At 37.4% G+C, this 23,056-nt stretch overlaps 1 protein-coding gene across 1 annotated transcript; it reads left to right on the forward strand.

Annotated features, from left to right (window-relative positions):
* The first annotated feature begins 490 nt into the window (after positions 1 to 490).
* AK9 (adenylate kinase 9) lies at positions 491 to 23,056 on the forward strand. The gene is given in 12 exon segments (XM_059831578.1): positions 491 to 520; positions 1,696 to 1,826; positions 4,283 to 4,346; positions 7,581 to 7,633; positions 7,719 to 7,815; positions 12,833 to 12,945; positions 15,955 to 16,153; positions 16,845 to 16,960; positions 19,082 to 19,156; positions 20,613 to 20,711; positions 22,640 to 22,779; positions 22,864 to 23,056. Coding segments are annotated over 11 exon segments (1,266 nt in total). The 5' UTR covers positions 491 to 520; positions 1,696 to 1,709.

Genomic DNA, 23,056 nt, shown 5'->3' on the forward strand with positions numbered 1-23,056 from the left:
CAACCACCCACTGCCGGGACGGGTGGAAGCCGGAAGTGCCGGCACGCCACCGCGCAGGCGCGCCCACAGGCGGGCGAGGGAGAGCGCCTGCGCCGCCGCCCGAGGGGGCGGTGCAGGCGCGTCACGCCCGACCCCTCGGCCGCGCGGCTCCCGGCGCGGCGGGGGCGGGTTGCCGTGCAGCCGAGGCAGCGGCGCCGTCAGCCGCTACTGCGGCTGGGCCCCGCCCGTTGGGGGGGTGCGGTGCCCCCTGACGCCGCGGGCGGGTCCGCCTGCAGGGTCAGCACCAGGAACAGCTCCGAAGTCCCTTCCCCGCCCTGCGGCCCGCGGGAGCCCCAGCGGCGCCTCCCTGCGCCGAGCGCGGTCTCCGCCTTCACCCCCTTCCGAGGGGGCGGGGCGACGGGAAAGGGGGCGGTGCTCTTGGGTTGCCCGGGTTACGGCGGTACACAAGCCGGTGGCGGCGGGGTGCGCGCGGCGGCCGTTGCGCCCTCACTCTGCCCCTTCGCCCCGCACTTCGCTCAACGTAAGTGACACTCACGTGACACTCCCGCCCCGTCCCGAGGGGCGCCGACCGGGGGGATCTTTGCGCTGCCCGTCAGGGGCGTGCTGGCGGAGGGGGGAAACAAGGCCCCGCCAGGCTTTTAGTCGGGGCGGGGGTTCTGGTTTTATTTCTTCGGTTTGGTTGGGGTGGCTGTTGTGATGAGGAAATCGCCCGTTAATTGTAACGGTTTGGGAAGGAGTGAAACTGCCGGAAACCCAAGGTGAAGTTCAGCCAGTGAGTTTCCGTGAGAGGAATGGAGGGTTGGTTTGTGCGTGGTGGTTTTTTTAATCTTAGAATACTGTTCCTATCGGTCTTATTCTGAAAGTGTCAGAACACGTTTCAGTTTGATGTTTCAAAACAAACTTTTTCAGATTTTCATCCTGAAGTAGAATTTTTTAATTTAAAAATGACTGGGGGGAGCGGGAGTAAAGAAACTGAGGTTGTCTTTTGCCTTCTTCAAACCATGCTTCATCAAGCTCCTCACGTTTTTGGACTCCATTTGTTTGAAAGGCCCATCCAAATTTTGCTCCAGCTTACCTTAATTAGAAATTTGTTTCTGTTTCACTTTGTTGCATAGTGCTGGATGTGCCATCTCTTGCAGTGCTGGAAGAGCTGGGATTTGTGAGAGGATTACAGAACAGACCATGAACCGTGATTTAATCCTGCAAAGCCTTATTCGCATACCCAACTGTGGACACAGCGAGTAGTTCCATTGACCATGATGGGGCTCTTCTGTGTTTCAAGCTCACAAGTGAAGGTCTTAGCAGGGCCATGGTCCATTTCAGGGACCAGAGAGAAGCTACAACTGTGTGGTAATTGGAACAGGAAGGAAAAGGCAATGAAACAACTACATGCTGTTTAAAAAAGAGCTACAGGCAGTTTAAGAGTCAGGAAGAAGTCATTATCAACATCCATATAGTTGCAGCTGGGGATTGGGGGTGGTTCTGACAATCCCTTATTTTGCAGCAGCGACTCTTGTCTTAGTAATGGGTGCACTGTGTATGTTCTCTGAATGTTTTTTCTTCTTAGAACAGCTTTTGTTACAAAAGGCAATTCGCCTTGTATCACATTATTATTCAGTTCTGCTTTTAAGTATGTGTAATTTTACATGTATGTAAGCTACTGTATTTTATAACAAGCTTTTTTTTTTCTCCCAGTCTTAGATAATTTTATGGCTTTACAAGAGGAAAAACAAGCTCAGCCCTTTGCAGACATCTTTGATGAAGATGAAGCTGAAAAATCATTTCTGTTGTCCAAGCCCACTTGCTTAATTATCCTTGGAAAGCCAGTAAGATGTCTGATGGAAGTTTCTTCTTCAGATTCTCTGCTAACAATTTTACTTTTCCTTTCAAAACATTAGTTTAGTGACACTGCCAAAAAAAATCAAAGACCTACTTTTTTATCTTTTCCACTTTGCAAATCCTGCAGAGTGTGGTAAAGATTCTGATCTCATTTAATGAGGCCAATCTTTGGCCTGAGTGACCAGTCAATTACAATTACAAGTGTTATTACTGTAATTAAAAGTCACATGTTGCTCAAAAAGTTTCTTCTCTTTTCCCATTGGCAACTGGATTGTTTTTATGCTATTTCAGTATTCTAACTTTTAAAAAACTTGACAGATGAAAGACATAAATAGGCATAAAAGAACTGTCAGGTTAATGTAATGACTTACAGAGATGCGATGAGATATTAAATATTTTAACTTTAATATTAAAACTTTGACATAATTATATGCCATATATTTGGGAATAAGTGAAATCCACCAAGGTGTCCTGATAAGGAGATTTGTACTACATTTTAACTATAATTCAAGGTCTCTCTTTTTCTTGAATAATTTGTGGCCTCCTTTACTTAGGAAAATTTGACATTTTGTAATCCTAGACTTCTCAGATTTCTTTTCCCCAAATGTAGAAGACTCTACAGGTGAAGGGTTTTACATTAGTGCCTTAGTTTGCTAAAGGGGGTTCTTTTTTGGTGCAAGTTTGTCTTATGTCCATACTGAATCTGGTATGTGCTTAAACACACCACTGGTGCCCTGAAAGCTGCTTTCCTCTTGAATATTGCAGTTGCCCATGAAAGGTGCCTTCAGAACACCCACTTTCAGTGTGAATGCAAGGTCCTCTAGCAGCTTGCCCTCTGCATTTGTGTGTGATTCTGTTAGGTCCCACAACAGAGTCTGAAATGACTGTACGGAAACCTGCTTTGTTCTGTCTAGCAGGTAGAGAGATAAATGGTGTGCACAGAGAACCGGCAACCAACCCAAACTTCAGTGCCAGTTGAGCCACCAAATCAAGCCCCAAATCAATGCCATAGTGCTAAGATACGTTTCCTTTCTTCAAAGACTTTCACCAGGCTGGAAGGCTCCCAGTCCCTAGTGTTGGCACAGGTCTGCATCCTTTCTTACTCCTTGACCCCAGTTGCTGGGTAGTGCTTGGCTGCAAATCTTTACATCTGTCCAAACTGAGAAAAGAGGCAGGGTGGTGTTCTGCAAGTGGATGAGATGCGAACATCACAGTGAGACTGTATAAGGTGATAGCCAACAAGTGTGCCTTATGGTCAGTATGAGACCTGAAAGAGTGCATTCAGCTCAGTAGAAAACTACAGTGGACTGGCTCACCTAATTTTAAACAAACATCAAATTTCTAACCTTACATGAAAAAGGTAACTTTACATTTTTATAGACCAAACCAGCATAAAGTACTCATTGAAAGACAATGCAAAAAACGTATAAGAAATAGATATTCTCATCTGAAATCAGTGCCTTCAGTAGATGCTTGATATTAATACAGATTTTAACAAAGGGTTGAAATTGCACAGGCCTGGCCAAGAGGGCAGGGAATTAAATACTCTATTTTTATGATAAAATCTTTTATTTATATGGCTGATGAGTAGAGCATCTATCTTATTTAAGATATTTAAGTTAAAAAAGTAGTTCCATTAAAGCAAAACCAAATACATATATTCTCATCACATCTGTAAGATATAAGGTATGAGTAGGCTGGAGTGTTTGCTGATATGCAGTTAACTGGGAATGTGATTTATTTGTGTTTTTTTAAATATTTTTTAATCACAAATTTATCTAGGGCAAACAGACTGTAAAAAAGGTCTTCTTGTATGCCCTTGGAAAAAGGGCATAACCCTAAGCATTGAAGATGGTGAGTTTTGCAAAATCCCATTCGGGTAGCTGTACTCTTAGAGGCCTTATTACTCTTGGTTATGTTAGTTCCTCAGGATTAATACAAGTGATAAGATAAACATTTTATCAGTATCTAAACCAGATTTGTGGACTAGCAAGGGCAGGTTTTACGTATTCGTTGTTTTAGTCAGAGAATACTATCCCTCTGTATCTTACTCAGAAATGGCTGAACAGGTTTGCGTCATAATTTGCTTTGAGACTGAAGATAATAAATTTCAGTCCTAAAGAGTTTCTCACAGGAATTTATGGGCAAATCATAGCTGAGTTTTAGATAAAGTTACTCAGAAACAAAGTCAGTATAATTACTTTAGAAATAATTAACTGCAAAGGACAGTAACAGCATATTAGCAATGCTAGGCAGTATGAAATTGAGGATGATATTAAAAAGAGTGTTTGTGGTTTTCCAGTGCATAACTCGGAGGCCCTAATCCTGATGGTAGCTTTTAGTTGTTTTTATCATATGAAAAGATATTCTTTATTGTGTAATATATTTGGGGTTTTTTTCCTTCTGCCTGTTTTTCTTTTAAATGTGTATTTTTCATTTTAAGGGTTCTGGAAAGAAAACATTAGCTAGAAAACTAGCAGAAATATGGAAATGTGTTTTCATAGAAGGTAAACATACACTGTATTTGGGAGATTGCATTGGCTTCATAATACCTTTTGGTTTAGAATATCCTCGCTGTTCCCTGTAATTCAAAATTACATGTTTCTGATTGCAGTAAAGACTATTGATAAGGACGAAGTAACCATTTTGCCAGAAAAGCAATTGCTGAAAAATGGCCTTTTAGTTATAGAGAGGCTTAGAAAATAACTTTTTTTTCTTTTAGAAGGGGATATACGTAACACATAATAAGTTCTATTTGCAGTCCTGTAAGGTGATTCATGTGACCCTTCTTGTCCACGTGGAGGCAACTCATTCAACTCCAGAGAGCACAGAGAATTTCCAATATAGACCATGAAAAAATAGGAGGCTCTTTCCTTTCTGTTTGTGCAGTGCCTAATACAAGGGGGGATGTACTCCAGGAAACAGAAGCATAGCTTTTGTATCACTATAAGTAATAATGGAAGCAATGGGAGCCAGCCCTTTCAAATTTCTAAACCAAAAATATCTGATGGCTTATTTGAGCAGATGCAGTTAATTTCTCCCACCCTGCATTTACTGGAATACAAGATACCATTTCATTTTCTAAGCTATCCAGCTCCATTTCTGACAGTCCCTCTCATTGAAGATTTTTGAAGATCTGTGGAGTAAAACCTGTTGCTTACAACATTATCTTATTCCCTATCAAAACATCGTTGGAGATTTTTTTTTCATTTCAAGGCATCTCAGAAAGAAAGTAGGTTCCTACAACAAAAACCAATTAAGTCTCTGGCAGTTTTCTTTTGTATTAATTTTGTCAGCAATAACAAAAAAAAATTTAAAATCTGTAATTTTTTTAAAGCCCTGGTAATATTTTTGTATCCATGACATTACAATTCACAAATCTTGATTCATTCACTTAAGAAAAAAGTAAACTTTTCCACCAGATTTGTCCTACCAGTTTGAAGGCTAACATAACCTTTTTAAGTAGAAGAAAACAAAGCACATAATAACCTTAACTATGAAGCAATTTCGTGAGTGCCTCGTTGGGGACACCAAATTATAAATCTAATTTAATGGTGTATATGTGTACTGTTGTTCTGATTATGAACTAACTCTTTATATATCGATTTTCATTACATTTTTTTCTTTTAAATGTGCCCCCTAGTATTTTTTATTATTCTAATAAACGCCCTCTAGTGGACGATGTAACGGTTGATGTTTCTGTGAATACAGAGGCTTATTTATCAAATGAAGTATCTTTATCTTATGTTAAAGATTTGGAATTATAATATGGTGAAATTCAGTTTTAATAAAGTGCTTTTTTGACTTATGTAAATACAGAATTTTTAATTCATAGGATTGTCTAACAAAAAATTAATACCTGGTCCAAAACATAGATAGACCAAAATTGGAAGGGACCTTAGGAATGTACTTAAGCCAATCCACACTGTTTGAATGTATTTAAACCATTACTGACAAATGTCTGTCAAATTTGTTTTTTAAAATCTCTAGGCAGTCTATCTCTGTAACACAGTCTTTGCCATTAGAAAGTTTTTCTTAATGACTGATGTAAATCTCACTTATTGCATTTCTATGCCTTACCTCTAGTAGATTCAGAGAATTAATCTTTTCTTCTTTTGCTCCTATTTCTTTTAATATTCTTTTGTCTAGTGTACCCACACGTGTACACACACACTCTCCTTCAACTTTTGCTAATAGGTTTTTTTCATTTTCTACATCAAAGAAGAAAGAAACAAATTAATTCAGCATACAGAAACATGAATAATATAGCTCAGAAAGGACCTCCAGGGGTCACTGAGTCCAACCTTCCACTCAAAGCACGGTCAACTAGAGAAGGTTACTCAGGGCTGTGTCCAGTTGAGTCTGGAATATCTCCAAGGACAGAGACTCCATTGTCTCTCTGGGCAACACTTCCCAATGTTTGACCACCTTCATGATGAAAAATTGCTTCCTAATTACCCCATTGGAATTTCTCATGTTCCTACTCGTGTCTGCTGCTTCCTGTCCTAGCTGCACTTCTGTGAAGACAGTGGTTCTGTCTTGTGCCTCCCCATTAAGTAGTTTTAGACAGCAATAAGAGCTGTCCTGTTTCCTCCATGCTGAACAAGGCCAGTTCTTTTGGCTTCTTCTAGTATGTTCAACACTTTTAATCATCTTGGTGCCCTCCACTGGACTTGCTCCAATGTATTAATATTTGTCCTGTGCTGTGTTATTTATTTTAAAAATAATCAAAGTTAGAGAATTATTAAATAGGAAAGGTGTTCACAGTCTTTTTAATTTAACAAAATGCGTTATATCGATTTATCCAATGAATAGGTCAATACTCATAAATAAAACAGGGCCAGGATACACGGACAGCACTGATTTTCAGTTGTCTGTGTTGTTTGTTAATACATTCCCTGTCTCAGTTTGGGCTCATGGCAAATAACGCTCTCCCAAACACCCATTCATACTATGAAGGATAGTATGCGTGACAGTCATCATTACTAGTACGAGCAGTTTGAAAACAGGCACTATGTTCTGGGGAGAAAGGTTTTAGCTGTATAGGCACGAGCCACCTGGCTTCAGGACCTTTCCCTGGCCTGGTTTATTGATAATATAGATGTGGCCTTACAGGTCATTCTTGAAAACTTTTGTGAGTGTCTGCTTATTTCAATGGTATGGAAGTGTGAAAGACTTCCAGGATCATTCTGCTATGATGTCACTGTCCACAGAGACAGATGGCAGGCCTTTGAATTTGATGGATGTGAAATTTAGTATTTATTTAATTTTAGATTAATTAGACTATATAAGAAGTAGGTTTTTAAGGGATTTTAGGCACACAACTGTTTTTCTGTGTCTAAACAGTTCTTTTTCTAAAACTTGCTTTTAAAATTTGAGAAGTGTTTGAGCTCAAACACTCATCTCTGGATTACACAGCAGTAATGCTAATTTGATATAAATCAGTAGTTAAAATAATTCTGCAAGGCTGCTGTTGTGCATTTGTCTGTAGTATATAGATGGCTAAGTTGTAGGGAAAAACATCTACCCAGGCATTGCCAGAAGGCACCAAGATCTGGATGGACAAAATATAATAATGGCCCTAAATATAATGGCTGTTCATTCAAAAATAGTCTGGTTGCTTGGAGCACACATACCGTATCTGTGTGTGTGAATGTATGCATCTCTGCATGTACATGTCTATATATAAAATATTTTTTATTAATTATTTTAATTGTATTCTGTCTTATGTGCTTTCTCAGCTTTGGAAGTAATTCAAACAAATATTCATGAAGAAACAGAATATGGGCTTAAGGTAAAGGTCTAATCTTCTAGTAAGTTTTGTCACATTCTTGACAAATATATATTGTATAAGACTTATGTTTTGCATTTTACCTTAGTGTCAAGAATTGCTTTTTAAAGGTCAAAGTATTTCTGAAGAACTGGTTACAGAAATGATTCTGAAAAAGATTGAGTCACCAGAAGTTGCTCATTTTGGTAAGTATATTTATAGCCTAAACTTCTTAGAATGAGCTAGCTATAATTTTGACACACTTTGCATCCATTACTGCTCAAATAAATATAATTTATTTTGTATTAGACAGTAGCATCTCTCGTGCTCCTCAGGCAGTGGAATAGCCATAAACTGAGAGTGTATTTAGGGATTAATTTACCAATATGGGAGATCAGAAAATGTCATACCAATTTTATGTTGTGTTAATTTTGAGAAAATGAATTTGCCCCAAATTTTAAGTGTTGCTATGACTCTCATTTGACAATATTATCTGGTTGAAAAAGTTTTAGGATTTAAAATACAGATTTTTTTTTTTTGCTTGAATACTTCTATAACAACAACAAAAAAACCCACCAGCAAAAATATTTTAAACATTTAAAATAATGAAAAATAAGGAAAACAGATTATTTACAATGGAAAGTATTATGTTTTTTTTTTTTTCTTACAACATTGTTTATTCCTTTTCCATTTTGTCACTGAGAGTAAGTTAGATGAGAATAGTATTAGTAGGGGTAATAATTCTTCTTTTTGAGGAAAGATTATGTTAATTGATGCTGTTAAGACTAGTGCTGCAAATCTTGCTAGAGTCTGAACCTGCTTTCCTGAAGAGAAAACAAATATACTGCTAAATGGAAAGAAATTAAAAGAAAATGTAGTTTCTTTTTCTGGTGCTGACTTTTATTTGAAATTTCCATTATAGGAGGGAGACAGGTATAGTGCCAAGAAAATGTTAAGTTTCTACTGCTCTGAAAACTATCACACTTCTATATGTTTTCAGCTGCAATGTTTTTTGTTCCTTCTCTAGTCCAAAACTCAGCAGTTTTGCAAAAGATGCAGCCTTACCTGGTGAAACCAGGCTTTCAAAACAGTAGGCAAAAGACAGAGAAACAAGGAAGAAATAAAAAAAAAAAGAGATGATGAGGAAACAAAAATTTGAGGGAAGAAGTAGCAGCAGAAATACCAGTCTCTTAATCCACATGTCAGGATTTTAATAAAAGCCTGAAGAGATGTCTGTATTATCTGAGTTCACCTCTTTGAGGCAGTCTGATGATGAATAACTAAGATGTGTGTATCACAGAGGACCACAGAGATCCTAGAGACTGTAAACACGACTATAAAGTTGATAAGAGCTTGGTTCTTGTAGCCAAATCATTTTCTGTATTACAGATGCCCAAAAGTAGCAAGGAACAGAATAAAGTACATCATTACTATTTTTCCTACCAACTAGAAGTCATCTCCAAAACCAATTTTTGTTAGATATTTTCTAGTTCTAATCACTTTTTATTTACCAACTATCTTAATATAATCCTTGGAAAGCTTAAGTAGGCTTTCAGCAGGAACTAATCAGTCAATTGGCTTTTAATTATTCATTAAAGATTTAGAAACAGTGTGTATGACAGGCTGAGATTTTTACTTTTAACTTTTGTTCTTAACATTGTAAAATACAAGTTTCTAAACAGTACACACAATAAGGGATTCTTTTCATATATATTCTTCCAACTTAATAAATACATTTTATATTGGAGACTGATGTGTCAGAGGTACTCAGAAGTGCTAAAACAAATGATAATTTTTAAAAATTGTAAGTCACTAAAAACAGATTTATTTTTTTTTACTTCTGAAGGAGGTCAGATATGAAGCTTCTAAGCTATTTCTTGAAATAAGCAGTATATCTTTTTAAAATAACATAGGCACTGAAGGATTGGAAAATAACAAGCATACCTGTATTTTAGGGCATAATAGGTAAGAAAATACAGAATTATAACCTCTATGTAGCTGATATGCTTGCTTTTTTTTTTTTCCCCCCAATAGAACAAGAAAACAACCAGAAGTTCATATCATGTTAACCTAAATAATATTTGCAAGGGAAAAAATCTGTGTCATTATCACAGGGGGAAACTGCTCAATTAGCGTGATTTAAATCAAATCAGGACCAAAGATGTTTATTGATTTATTAACAGCAAGTAATTAACTGCAATGAGTGAACTGGCAGTCAGTGAAGAGGTTCAGTGTCAGCCACACAACAGACAAACCACAGCACTAGGCACTTGCCAAATGTTAATAAACACCTACAAAATTCTAAACACTAATTTCTAAAACCAATTCCAAACAGTGTACTCAAACTTGCATGGTTATGCATGCAAACCTCTCTCAAAGATGGGTGGAAGTTACAAGCACACATTCCTTTTTCTGAGAATGCATGTTCACCTATTTAAGCACGCTTTCTGTCGGAAATGTGAGTGTTCTTACAATCCACACACCAGTGAGAAAGCTCCACACAAGGTCATACACACACACTGGAGGTGTGAGTCACTGTTTTTTAAGCCTGTTCTATCAGTCCAGTAGTTGAAATGCAGGTTACTCACAGCATCCGACAGGGATGCTGCTCTGTCTGCCTCGATAGAAGGTTGTAATGCTGGCACGTCAAACCTCGTTTGGCTGCTGTTGTTTTACCTTTACACTCTAAGGTGTCTTTCCCCAGTCACAAATGTGACTGGCTTCTTTAATATTTCTTTTCAAGATGACTCCTTCTCTCCTCAAAAGTTTTTTTGGTAATTCCCTGGTTACTATTTGATAGTTGTCTTAGGTAAACTTCATCATTGTTGTCTCCCCACAACATTATCAGTTTGGGGGCAAACACCCTCTCAGACAAGAAACAGTTTGGGATAATCTTTTCCCATGTTACACTCCCATTCCTCTCACATCAGCTGTTGTTATCTGGGATGTGTTGATAAGCAGAGGCTGTGCAGACTCCCCATATCTCACTACCAGTTAGAATTCTCTGAAGGTATCAAAAACTTAGAATCCAGGATTTTCATTTCCTAGAGGAATGACTATACATTATGCTCTCTCTTGCTTATCCTCTTCTATAAATTTTGTATCTATGGATAGTAGTTCCCCAAAGAAAGAGGAGTCTTCAGTCCTAATCACTCTTGCAAAGACTGCTGCTATGGTTTTGTGCTGCATAGACTTGCATTTAAATGTTACCGCATAAAATTCTAAGCATTTGGAGCATGCACCATTTCTCTAAGGGAATATTCTCATTATTAGGCTAAACAAATCCACCTGATTCTTGTTTAGTCTCTCATTCTGGCCTCATGAATATTTAATTCCTTGCTATACAGTAGTTCTTACTGCACTGCATGCAGCCATTAGTGGTTATGGTACTCTCCCAGGAACTTGAAGCCACAAGTCCACCTGTGGGGCTGAGCACTCTAATACTAGGAAAAAGGTATTATTGCCACCATGCTTGTCATATACAGTCGGTGTCTGTTTGCCAAAGAGGACTCAGTGTTGTGAATCCTGAGTGAACGGATGCTTACCAAGTTAGGTGCCTCAGTATGCATACTGTGTGCACAGTGCTTCCTTTTGAGAGGATTTAACATCCAGGAGCACTATGTATCCCTGTGGTGGGTTGGCCCTGGCTGGACGCCAGGTGCCCACCAAAGCCACTCTATCACTCTGCTACCTCAGCTGGACAGGGGGGAGAAAATATGATGAAAGGCTCATGGTCCGAGATAAGGACAGGGAGATCACTCACCATTACTATCACGGACAAAACAGACTTGACTTGGAGAAATTAGTTTAATTTATTATCAATCAAAATCAGAGTAGGATAAAACCAAATCTTAAAAACACCTTCCCCCCAGCCCTCCCTTCTTCCTGGACTCAACTTCACTCCTGATTTTCTCTACCTCCTCCCCCCAGGCAGCACAGGGGGACGGGGAATGGGGGTTGTGGTCAGTTCATCACACATTGTTTCTGCCGCTACTTCTTCCTCACATTCTTCCCCTGCTCCAGCGTGGGGTCCCTCCCATGGGAGACAGTTCTCCACGAACTTCTCCAACGTGGATCCAGTTCTTCATGAACTGCTCCAGCATGGGTCCGTTCCACGGGGTGCAGTCCTTCAGGAACAGATTGCTCCAGTGTGGGTCCCCCACAGGGTCATAAGCCCTGCCAGCAAACCTGCTCCAGCGTGGGCTCCTCTCTCCATGGGTCCACAGGTCCTGCCAGGAGCCTGTTCCATCGTGGGCTTCCCACAGGGTTACAGCCTCCTTCAGGCATTCACTTGCTCCAGCGTGGGGTCCTCCACAGGCTGCAGATGGATATCTGCTCCACTGTGGACCTCCATGGGCTGCAGGGGGACAACCTGCTTCACCATGGTCTTCACCACGGGCTGCAGGGGAATCTCTGCTCCAGCGCCTGGAGCACCTCCTCCCCCTCCTTCTTCACTGACCTTGGTCTCTGCAGAGGTGTTTCTCTCACATATTCTTACTCTTCTCCAGCTGCTGCTGCGCAGTTGTTTTTCCCCTTTCTTAAATATGTTATCCCAGAGGTGCTACCACCATCGCTCGGCCTTGGCCAGCAGCAGGTCCGTCTTGGAGCCGGCTGGCATTGGCTCTATCAGACATAGGGGAAGTTTCTAGCAGCTTCTCACAGAAGCCACCCTGTAGCCACTCCCCACCCCCCCCAAAAAAAAAACCTTGCCACACAAACCCAATACAATCCCAGAGAGGAGTTCAGGCTCCCTTTATTGTCCATAGAAGTGAAGACCTTTAAAGGCGGTATAAAAAGCTTAGACTCTTAGTTTAAATGCTTTGTATCATAAAGTGACTACTTTTTGCAATGCCTTTTAGAAAGTCTTCTAGTGGCAAAAATGATCACTAAAAGCTTGTTATTTTTTAGGCAGTACAATATCTGAGCTAGGCACATGAAGCAGGTGGTCTGAACATGATCTTTAATGTCTGCATATTTCTTACATTTCTTAACTGAGTTAACAAACTTTGAGAGTCCTATATCAAGTTGAAAACCACACATGTTTTTGTCTGTATTTCATCTGAAGTAGACACGGGTGCACAGTTTTTTTAATAGTGTTATGTCATGTACATAGTTTAAAAATGTGCCCCTAAATAGAAGTATTGTTTAAAGGTGATTAGTATAACTAGTCCTATATTTGACATAACTGTCTAAAAGATATATTTAATAAAATGTATTTGGCAGGTTATGTTCTCAGTGGATTTCCTTCTCTCTCAGAGGAATACATGACTGTTTCACAGCAAATAGAGAAAATAAAAAATTTAAAACTAAAACCGGATTTCCTGATTAACATTAAGGTAATGTCATCTTCAGTAACTTGCCAGTCATTTTCCTAATTATTAGTAGCCTCCTATGCTGCGTAAGTCAAAAGATAATCTTTTCCCCTGTCCATTTGAGTATAGTGTTTATTGAGGAATAATAAACTGTCCTCTTTTGTATTGGAATGGAATTACACTAGTTTGTTCCATTATAAGCATTGCTCATGTAAAATAATGAATCTTTCCTAAAACTTCAGTAGCAGTTACAGGCTTTGCACCTCTACCAATTAGAAGATACAGGTTTTCAAGAAAAGAAAACTTTGAATAACATGATTATTATGGGATTTTGGATACATGTACATCTGCCATTCATGTGTTTCAGGAGAAACTTTTCACATATGGAAGTTAGAAAGCAAATTGTTTTATTTTTTACTTACTAATTGTGAAACTGCTTTTTAGTCATTATTAATTCATCTCATTTACAAATCCCAATTTATTCATGAGTAGTTATGTAACATAGTAATGTGATATACTTTACAAAAGTGACTCTGATATAACCAGAGAAACATAAATCATTGTTAGTGGAGGATTAAGAGGACTTTTCTCAATGTAATTTAAAAGAATGGACTTGCTGGCTATGTCCATATTAGTAAATAAAACAAGGCAAGAGTGACTCTTCAGACATCAGGCCAACTGGTTTGGCAGAACACAGCTAACCTGTCTTTTTAGTCAGAATGGGGTGGCCATGTCCAAACTGCCCGCTGGGAAAGGCCCTAGGCCTGTGCCATTCTCCAGATTGTGCCCAGCTGTTCACCTGGGAGAATACTAGATGGCCCACAGCAAACTTTGCCAGACTCCATGCAGACAAAATAACAGTATATATAATCATGAACAAGGGTTCAGGCCCTTTCTCTTGCAATGTTTTATTTATTATCAACTGGATTATTTCTGTCTTTTACTCTGAATGTGCAGAATGAGCTGCCGAAGCAACTCTGAATAATCAACCTCTGACCTTGTGCTCCATTCTCATTGGGATTTTGGTTCTAGTTGTCATATCTATGTGGTTTGTCAGATGCTAAGCTTCAGTGCATGGACCTAGTCTATCACTTGGCCAGATTTAAGTCTGTGTTTGGTTTAATTCCATACTTTTGAGACTTAATTTGTTTGACCATGTATAATGAAAATTTGTGAATGCCTACTTCAAACCTTTTTTTCTATGCTGATGGAAAGATCTTAAAACATCAGAGAAACATATTTTTGTGCTGCTTTTCAGGCAGTTTTGATTTTTTCAGCTACAGAAAGTCAATCTTTGTTTTAATACCAGATAGCTAGAAATCCCAGTTCCTGATAATATAAATTGTATAGTTTCATGTGCAACAGTACAAATAGAAGAGTGATACTAACTACAATAGAAAGAAAACAGAATTCTTGACTTCGTGTAATTATGTCATCTTCTCCTCCAGGAAGAAGACTGAGGCTGTTAAAAATCCTTGCTCATTAAAAATCCTTGCCCTAAAGTCAAATGAATAATTTTGCCTTTGATTTTAGTGAGTTCAAGCTGTTTTCACAGATATGTCAGAATTGTAACCATTTTCATTATATCAAAAACAAAGGAAGAAGGGACATTCTAGAGAACTCTGGGAATAATGAAATACTGTTATTAGCAAACCAATTTAGGGAGATTTTGTATCTCCAAGAACAAGGACAGAAAATGCACCTTTGAAAAAAGAACTATATCTGATCAAATTTCTCCTTCCCTATTTCAAAATGTGCTATGTCATATAGCAGTCATGTCAGCTGTATGACTCACTGTAGAAATAGAGAAATATCCTGAAGTATTGTAATACTTCAAGGGATACCTCAGGAAATGGGTGTACTGTGCCTATTGCTAGCATTTTAAGATACTCATCTTAAGACCTGTTGGAGATCTGGGGACCCCAAGTGTGTATTAATACAAGTACAATTTAGGATAGGTCAGATAGAAGCTTTATTAACTGTTATCATAGTGAGCAAATATTCAGACAGCATCTCCCCCTCTGCTCCTCTGTTCTCTGCTAAGTGATTTCTGAGACCCAACCAGCTTTTTGTTTCAGAAAAAAAAGAAAGAAAGTGGTGAGGAAAAACAATCCTTTCAATATTAACAAAGTCAAGTATCCATCCCTGGAATGGATTAACTACTTAAGTAGCTTGCTAACAGCCACAATTCTAAGAAGGAATCAAACAGTACATAATGTGACAATGTAGAAAGAAGGCTCTGGTGGAGCCTATAGGAGTGGCACACCCGGTATTAGCTTAGCTCAGAAGTGGGGAGGTAGAAACAGTCAGAGACTTCTAGCTTTTAATTCAAAGGAACGTTTTAGTTAGGGTGAATGTTTTAGTTAGGATGTTTTGTTAGGAATGTTTTAGTTAGGATAAGCTTCTTAGGCAGACCTCTCAAATCTTAAATATTAATGATTTTACCACCACAGACTACCTCCAGTTTTATCTGTGTTTAATGTTAAACTAAATTTGTGTCTGTAGGGCTTTTTATGGAAAGACCATTGCTTACTCTTCTAGAGCTCCAAACTGCTGGACTCATTTAGCCTCTAACACAATGGCACTATGCTTTTGGGTAATAGTAGAGCTCTGAGAGGTCAGAGGCACCTACTAAAATTGACTTAATCTTGCTGAAGTCCAAACCACTTTGCCGTTAATGGCAAGAGCAATCACAAGCCTGTCTGCAAAATACCTTTATCCATAAACTACACCTACACTTGCTATACTACAAGGTATAACTTGCATGGTAAAATGTGCTCAAGTAGTGGCTACGCTCCTGATATGGAATGTAAAATGCTGATGGGGAAAAACTATACAAGTGTTTAAGTGTTTCTTTAATACTTGCTGCTTTTGAAAATTTTGTGTTTACTCAGAATGTTATTGGAGAAGAAGTTTATGAATCCAAACATTGGCCAAACAGACTCCTATCCACCATTCTGCAGTTTCAGAAAAAATAGTATTGTTATAGCAGTACAATAAATACATTATTTCCTTTTAATTATTCCTTGCTAGTGTTCAGATTATGACTTATGCCAAAGAATATCAGGACAAAGGCAACACCCTGATTCAGGGCAGGTATATCAGAGGAGCCAGTGGGATCCTAATGTTATTGAAAAACATAAGAAAGAGAAAGATCAGCTTGAAGAAGCTAATGAAGAAGAAGATGAAGAGCAGGAAGAAGAAGAGGTAAGTATTGCTAATTTCTAACAGTGTGAAGTATTATAATGTACTCTAGACATAGCAGAACAAATTCCAATATTCTAAAATATCACCATACTACATTATGAATTAATTTTGCTGAACTCTAATCTTAATTCAGTTTCTGTTCTGCTTTAAGAGATGTAGGATAATACTTAAATGGTAGGTTTAAATGACAGCAAATGGTAATTATTGTATAGCTTAACCTGGATTCAGTCTCTAACTCAGAAGTCACTGAACTGTTTCTTGCCATAAGTTAGAAGGGTGTATCAGGAGAATGGTGACTATACTGTCTGTTTCTTGGTCTAAGGAAACAAGAGAGTTCTTAATTCTTGTTTATTGTAGCAAGTTTTACTAGTATTTGCAGGATACCAGCTTGTTTTCTGGTTTTGGTGTTAGACTACTACAAACAGATTTTCTTTTTTTTCATGAAGGTATTAATTTTGAATTCAGGTTGAATTGTTCTGGTTTATAATGCTGGCCAGAGACGTATCAATGCAATTTCTAGGCACATTCCTCTCAATTTGCAGAAACTACACTTCATCAGGATAGGATCATGGTCAGCAATCATGGGGCTAATACTCATTGCAGTACTCTGGAAAGCTGCTTTATTTACCTTTGAGTAAAGACAAAAATTAGTTTAGTACATTATTTTATTTCTGTATCTTGAACTGTGTAACTTTTCATTCTGCAGACTGCAGAAGATCCACTTATGATGTCAGAATTTTTGCATCAACTAGTGCAGAGGCCTGAAGATATTCTTGAAAATGCAGAGGAAAAAGTTGGAACGTATAAAGATATAATGCTTCATCCTTTAGAAGTAAGAAAAAGCAAAATAATATGATTATGCATAACAAAAGACTTTTTAAAATATCTTGCACTATTTTATTTTTTTTTTTAGTTTGAAATTTATTGTATGGAGGTGGGCAGAAGGCATGCTACAACATATCCCCAAGTTCTGAAATTCATACTGAAATCAATGATAGAAAGTTGTCATCTGTAGGTTTTGTTTCTACTCTGGAGTCAAGATAAAGTAATCCACTTTGAGTTTTAAAAGTGAAACCATACCTGCCACCACAATGCTTCCTTAATGTAGGAAGTGAAGTGTTTGAAGAACCCAGTGTACCATTACCAGAGTCCATTCTAGCATGCCATCCCATAAGAAATCTGCTCTTTGCATCCATTGCTCTGCACTCCAATAGATTCCCTTCCTCACTTGCTTCACTGCCTGCGAATTTATATACCCAATAATTAGTTTGCTTTATCACCTATTTCATTTCTGCAGCTGTGACATTGTTTTTTTCTTTCCTTGTTATGTTCAGGAAAGTTGGATTTACTATGTATCTTTTCCCCACCCCCCACCCCCAGGTCCAAAGCAATAATTCGTTCTTTTATTTTTTTTTTTTTTTTTCCTTAATCTCCTGGTACAAGCAACTGCAAAAGCCTCATGTTTGCTGCGCACTTGACAATTACTGTTTATTTATGCACTTCAATTTCCTTATGGATTAGATGAATCTATAGATAAAATTGTGTAAAACTGGTATAATGTTCTTTGCTACAGTAACAAACTTGTTACTGCTGTGAAGGGGAAAGCAAAAAATGTGGTTTCTTTAATCATTATACAATCTCACATGGGTTTCTTGTAAGCAAACTAATGGAAAGTTGTTTAGATCAAATTACTTTAGAATGTACACCAAACTTTAACACTTTCAACACATTCCACTAGTTGGTAGGTCTTACTTAGGCTTCACTAATGATGAATGTGTTAGTGAACATACTTAGTGGTTCACTAATACATTAAAAGAACATAGGGGTCTATCATTGGCCCAGGTAGAGGCTGAGATGATGAAATTGAAAAATAGCTTATAAGATGTGCAGTTTGTACTGAACTGGGATAGGTAGAAAGAACTTTGGCAAACAGACTTCGATTTCTTGGTAAGTTGTTAGGATGAAATTGAGTAGAAATAAGTGTTAAATACTACAGTTAGGGAGGAAACCTAATGAACAACTACAACATGTGAAATAATTGGCTAGACCTCAGTACTGCAGATAATCTGCAAACTGTGGGGTTTTAGTTAGTCATAAATTGAGTCAATAAATGTGATGCTATTGTACAAAAGCAAATATTATGGATGTACTAAGAAGACCATTGTATATAAGATAAACACAAACTATTATCTTCTCTGTAGAAAAGTATCAGAAAGAAGTAATTAGTTATTATCTATGTCTACCAAAGGTAGGACAAATAATTTAATTTATAGTTTAAAAGACTTAGACTAGGTGCAAGGAAATGAACTCTGACCTTAAGTGTAGTGAAGAAAGTTGTAAAGTCACCTTCACTAGGCTTTTTCAGGGCTGGGGTTAGACCAACATCCTTCAGGAATGGAGTAAGTGTTCTCAATCCTCAGACAGAGACATTAACAATGGACATGGGATGTCTATTTTAGTCTGATATCTTCTTTACTAATGGGAAAATTGAAAATAAGAAAAATCAAAGATATTGTTCAAATTTTACAGAAATTGAGTCAGGACCAAAATGAAAACATTGGTCTCATGGCTGGTATTTCTATGAAACCTGTTAATTGACATTGTCACCATTTTCCAGCAGAGAATTAAGGTAGTTAGACAATTAGAAGTTGAATTCATACACAAAATGTTACTGTATCTTGATTCTTTGTAGCTCTTTTGCATTTGAGCTAGGATATATAATCTGTTTTCTGAACCCATTGTAACTCCAGTTTTGGAATTCTCTCTGTATTTATCCATCACCAAATAAAAGTTTATCTCCAGAAGATTTTATAGGTCATCAGTACAATGAATCTTGGTTTTGCTGAAGTCCACAGTACTCCAGCCTTTGATATGTGTAGGAACAGAATGAGCTTCAATGTCATCATCTGGTTTGCTATACTCAATTGATGAGTATGTCTTTGTTCTTAAACAGGACTTGATGGCTGAACAGGATTGTCAATATCTTATTGAACTGGATGGAAATCAGAAACCAGATGATCTCTTTGTAGTAAGCAAGCTATGCACCAACTTAGTTAACCTCCACTAGAAAATAATTTCTCAGTTCAGTGGATTGTTTTCTTTATTAAGGTGTTGGCAAAATTTTAAGTTGTGTATAAAACTAATTTAATTATTATTAGAAAACATGAGCTTTGAAATGCTTGCTTTTGCTGCTCTATTAAAACAATTATAAGATTCACTGCACCACACCCAGGCTTACATACATGTTACATGAGAATATTTTCAGGCAGGCTACAAACTCTTTTGTATTGTATCCATCTGATTTTAGTGCTTTATTTTGTGTATTAGTGTAAAATATCATTATTAACATGAGAAATTAAAACATTTTCAATATGATATATTTACAGAATTGGCTTATTTTGTGTTGGTGTCTAAAATAATGACAGCATTTTTATGAATTTGATATTGTTTTACAGTGTAATAGAAGACACTTCATTCTTTTAACAATTCTGCTGCGTGCTTGTGTCTAGATTTTTAGCTCATAACATAGCAACTCATTCTCCCTATTAAAAAACTACAATGATAAACTTTGAAGATAAATAATCTTATCCTCTGCCTCAGAAATAAGAGTTGCTTCAAATCAGAACTTAAAGTACGGGGTTGAAAATTGAGAGATTGTCTTTGACAATGTAGGAAGTGAGCTGCTCCTGCAGTTTTGCCTCTGTTGTTTGAAACAAATTGAATCAATTATAATTCTGTAAGTATTATTTCAATTTATGCTTAACTTTACTACCAAGAGTAGTCCTATGGGAAAAAAAAACCTCACTAATTTTGCAGAGTTGGAACATAAAAGTTCCTCATTTATGATCTGTTTGTGAACATTACAACAGAAAATTTATAGTAAAGGCGATCAAGTTGTGTAATGATTCCAACCATTTTACCTAAAAGTAAGGCAAAGACCTGTTATGAAACTAGTCCAAACATGACAAAATTTGCTTTTTCATTTCAAGAACACTTGCATTCAAGCAAGATTACATACAGGAAATACTTCAATTAAATTTAATATCATCTGATTCTCATTGACAGACATCTGGTTTAAGTATCTTTTTAAATAAATTAGCCAAAGTTGTATTACTTCCAAGTGTGCATAATCTGATCTCCTAAAGAGACTTTCCTCCTTTTCAGATTGGAGCTCATCTGAATAATTCCACTGCTTTGTGAGAAAGAATCCTTCACAGCCTATTCCTTTAGAAGGCTTGGGATTCACAGCATAATGAGGAGATATAAAGGCTGTGATTCAGCATTTTGCACTGCCTGTATCTACCAAATAGCTTGTTAAAACTCAGCTCAATAACTAGCATGACTCCAAGCTAGAAACTGGGCCTTAGTGTATATGTAGCCATTATATAAATAATAAGTTACAATCTAAAAAATACTTTGCGGGTCCTTTCAGATCACAAAAACAGTTTTGATCGGTACTAAGTAAAGAGTTATTTTTTCTTTAGTCAGTGGTAGTCCGACTTCAATCTCTGGGTGTTCAAAATGGAGCTCCTATAACTAGACTTCAAAGTCAGCAAGAAGAAATGCCGGAGAGACTGGAAAATGTAAGTGTGCTTTTCTAAAATGTGATTGACTGTAGTAATTATAAAAATATTTTTTATTTTCTGCTGTAAGCTTGTATTATAACATCTTTGTGTCACAGCAACCAGTTTGTTTCACAATGCAATAAGGGCATTTTTTGAGCCTTGATTTTCCAGAAATGTGAATTTAAGATAATTCTGGGACTGAAAGCCACTTAAAAAAATCACTAAAAAAGAAGTTAGGTGATTATAACAGAATTTTGAACAAAATGTTTGTTTTAGCAACAGAGGGAGAATGAATTCCTTCCAAGAAAATAAAGAAACTTTAGCCAAAGGATAACAACCTCAGCAGCTGACTTTTAGCTCACTCTTTACTCTTTTCCTGAATGAGAAACAGCATGCTAATACAAATTTAGCAACATCCTGCATAGCTGAAATCACATATGTTGTATTTCCTGTAATTAATTAGAAACATGACAAATTAGTGCTGAATTTTGCTGAATCATGACAATTATAATTTGTGTCCCCTCCAAATATAACTGAAAAACAGAAGTCTTTGCGTAAATGTCTTCACCTATATTCACTTGCAGTCATCTTAAACAAAACTTTTAAGTCATTCTTAAGCAAAACTTTGAATGGTACTGTAACTGGGAGACCCCGCTACACATTTTCAGAGAAACACTTCCCTCTTCACTTTTCTGTTTTCTCAGTCCCTGACAAATTCACAAGTGAAGGACTTTCTGTGTCAGAGGTCGTCTGTATTTATTATTTAGTTAATCTGTGTGTTTGTGTTAGTCTGTGTGTAAGCTTTTAGCATCCACAGTATTTGGGGCAAAGAGTTCCGCAGCTTAACTGGACGTTATATACAGAATTGCTTCCCTTTGTGTTGAACCTGCCACCTTTTAGCTCAGTCTCCTCTAGTTGTTGATATGCAAAAGTCAGTAAATAGTTTTGTTCTCTGTATCTGCCCTCTAATAACTCATGATTTCAGACTTCTGTCCTGTTCTTATGTAGCTGTCTTATTCCTGGACTGAAGAGTTCCAGTCTACTTAACGTTATTTCTGCTTACATGAAAATCTTTTTGTGCGATTGATCAGTCATATTACATTTTTCTGAAACTTTTCCAATTCTACTGCCTACTTTTTGAGATTAGGGTAGCAGAATGCACATAGCATTCAATGATGAGGACAGGATTTATACAATAAAAAAACCAAAACCCTTTATCTTCTATTCTCTCTTTGCTAAACATTCCTAACATTCAGGTTGGTTTTCTGACTGCTCTTCAGCATTGATCAGATGTTTTCGTGAAAGTATGTATTATAACTCCAAGATCTATTCCTGAGTAGTGAGAATCAATGACAACTCATGATTTTCTCTGTAAAACTGCTATTTTAATGCCTGGCTTCCTAGATTCTGAAGGTCCTTCTGCAGTTCTTCACAGCCAGCACTTGTCTATACTATTCTCAATAATTAAGAGTCACCATAAACTTTAGGATTCACTCCCTATTCACTTTCTGTAGAAGGTCTATTAAACTTACTCCTATCACATGACATTTCTGCATGCCTGAAAGAGATATTTTGGACTTGCTATTCCCCCCCGTAGATCATGATCATTTCTTCATCCCCTTCAGAAGAAATCTTGGCCATTTTCTGTCGTCTTCAATAAATGGCTGATTTGTACCTCTTTATTGTTTTAAACTTCTGAAAATAATAAATGAAGCCTACAGGAACTATTTTTATTAAATAAAATTGAAAAACTAAATAGCTTTTCCTTAAAATTGTCCTACAATTCTGAAATACATAATTTTTTTAAAGATTCTAAAAAGCATAATGTGGTTTTCTTTCTAGGTTTGGTTATTTTCCAACAAAATATTTCAAAAAAGGCTAAGAGCAAGACATATGTAGCTTCAGACAAAGATTACATATGCTGTAATTGCTGTTTTAATAAACAGGATGAACTTTTCCGGGTTCTGTCATCTTACAAACTAATAGCACACAGATATCGATGGCGTAGAAGCAGGTGGGGACAAGCATGTCCTGTGGCTCTAAAGGAAGGTGATATTGTAATGGGAAACCCAGACTTGGCTGTCAGGTTAGCAGAATTTGACACTTTTTATTTTTATTTCTATTTTATAAGAAAACTGACTATACCTGTTAGCTTCTCTTCTGTTTTAAGTTTTCTAGGTAAAATGTACGTACTGTCAACCCCAGAAGCATTGAAAACATTTATGCTGAATCCACGGCCTTACCTGTTACCACCAATGCCACTTCCTCCTTGTAAAGTATTAGTATTTGGTCCTGCATTCTCTGGAAGAACGACTATTTGTAACCTAATTGCACACAAATATAAAGGAAAGGTAGGTTCATAA

Source organism: Gavia stellata, chromosome 2, assembly GCF_030936135.1.
Source record: "Gavia stellata isolate bGavSte3 chromosome 2, bGavSte3.hap2, whole genome shotgun sequence".
Taxonomy (NCBI): domain Eukaryota; kingdom Metazoa; phylum Chordata; class Aves; order Gaviiformes; family Gaviidae; genus Gavia; species Gavia stellata.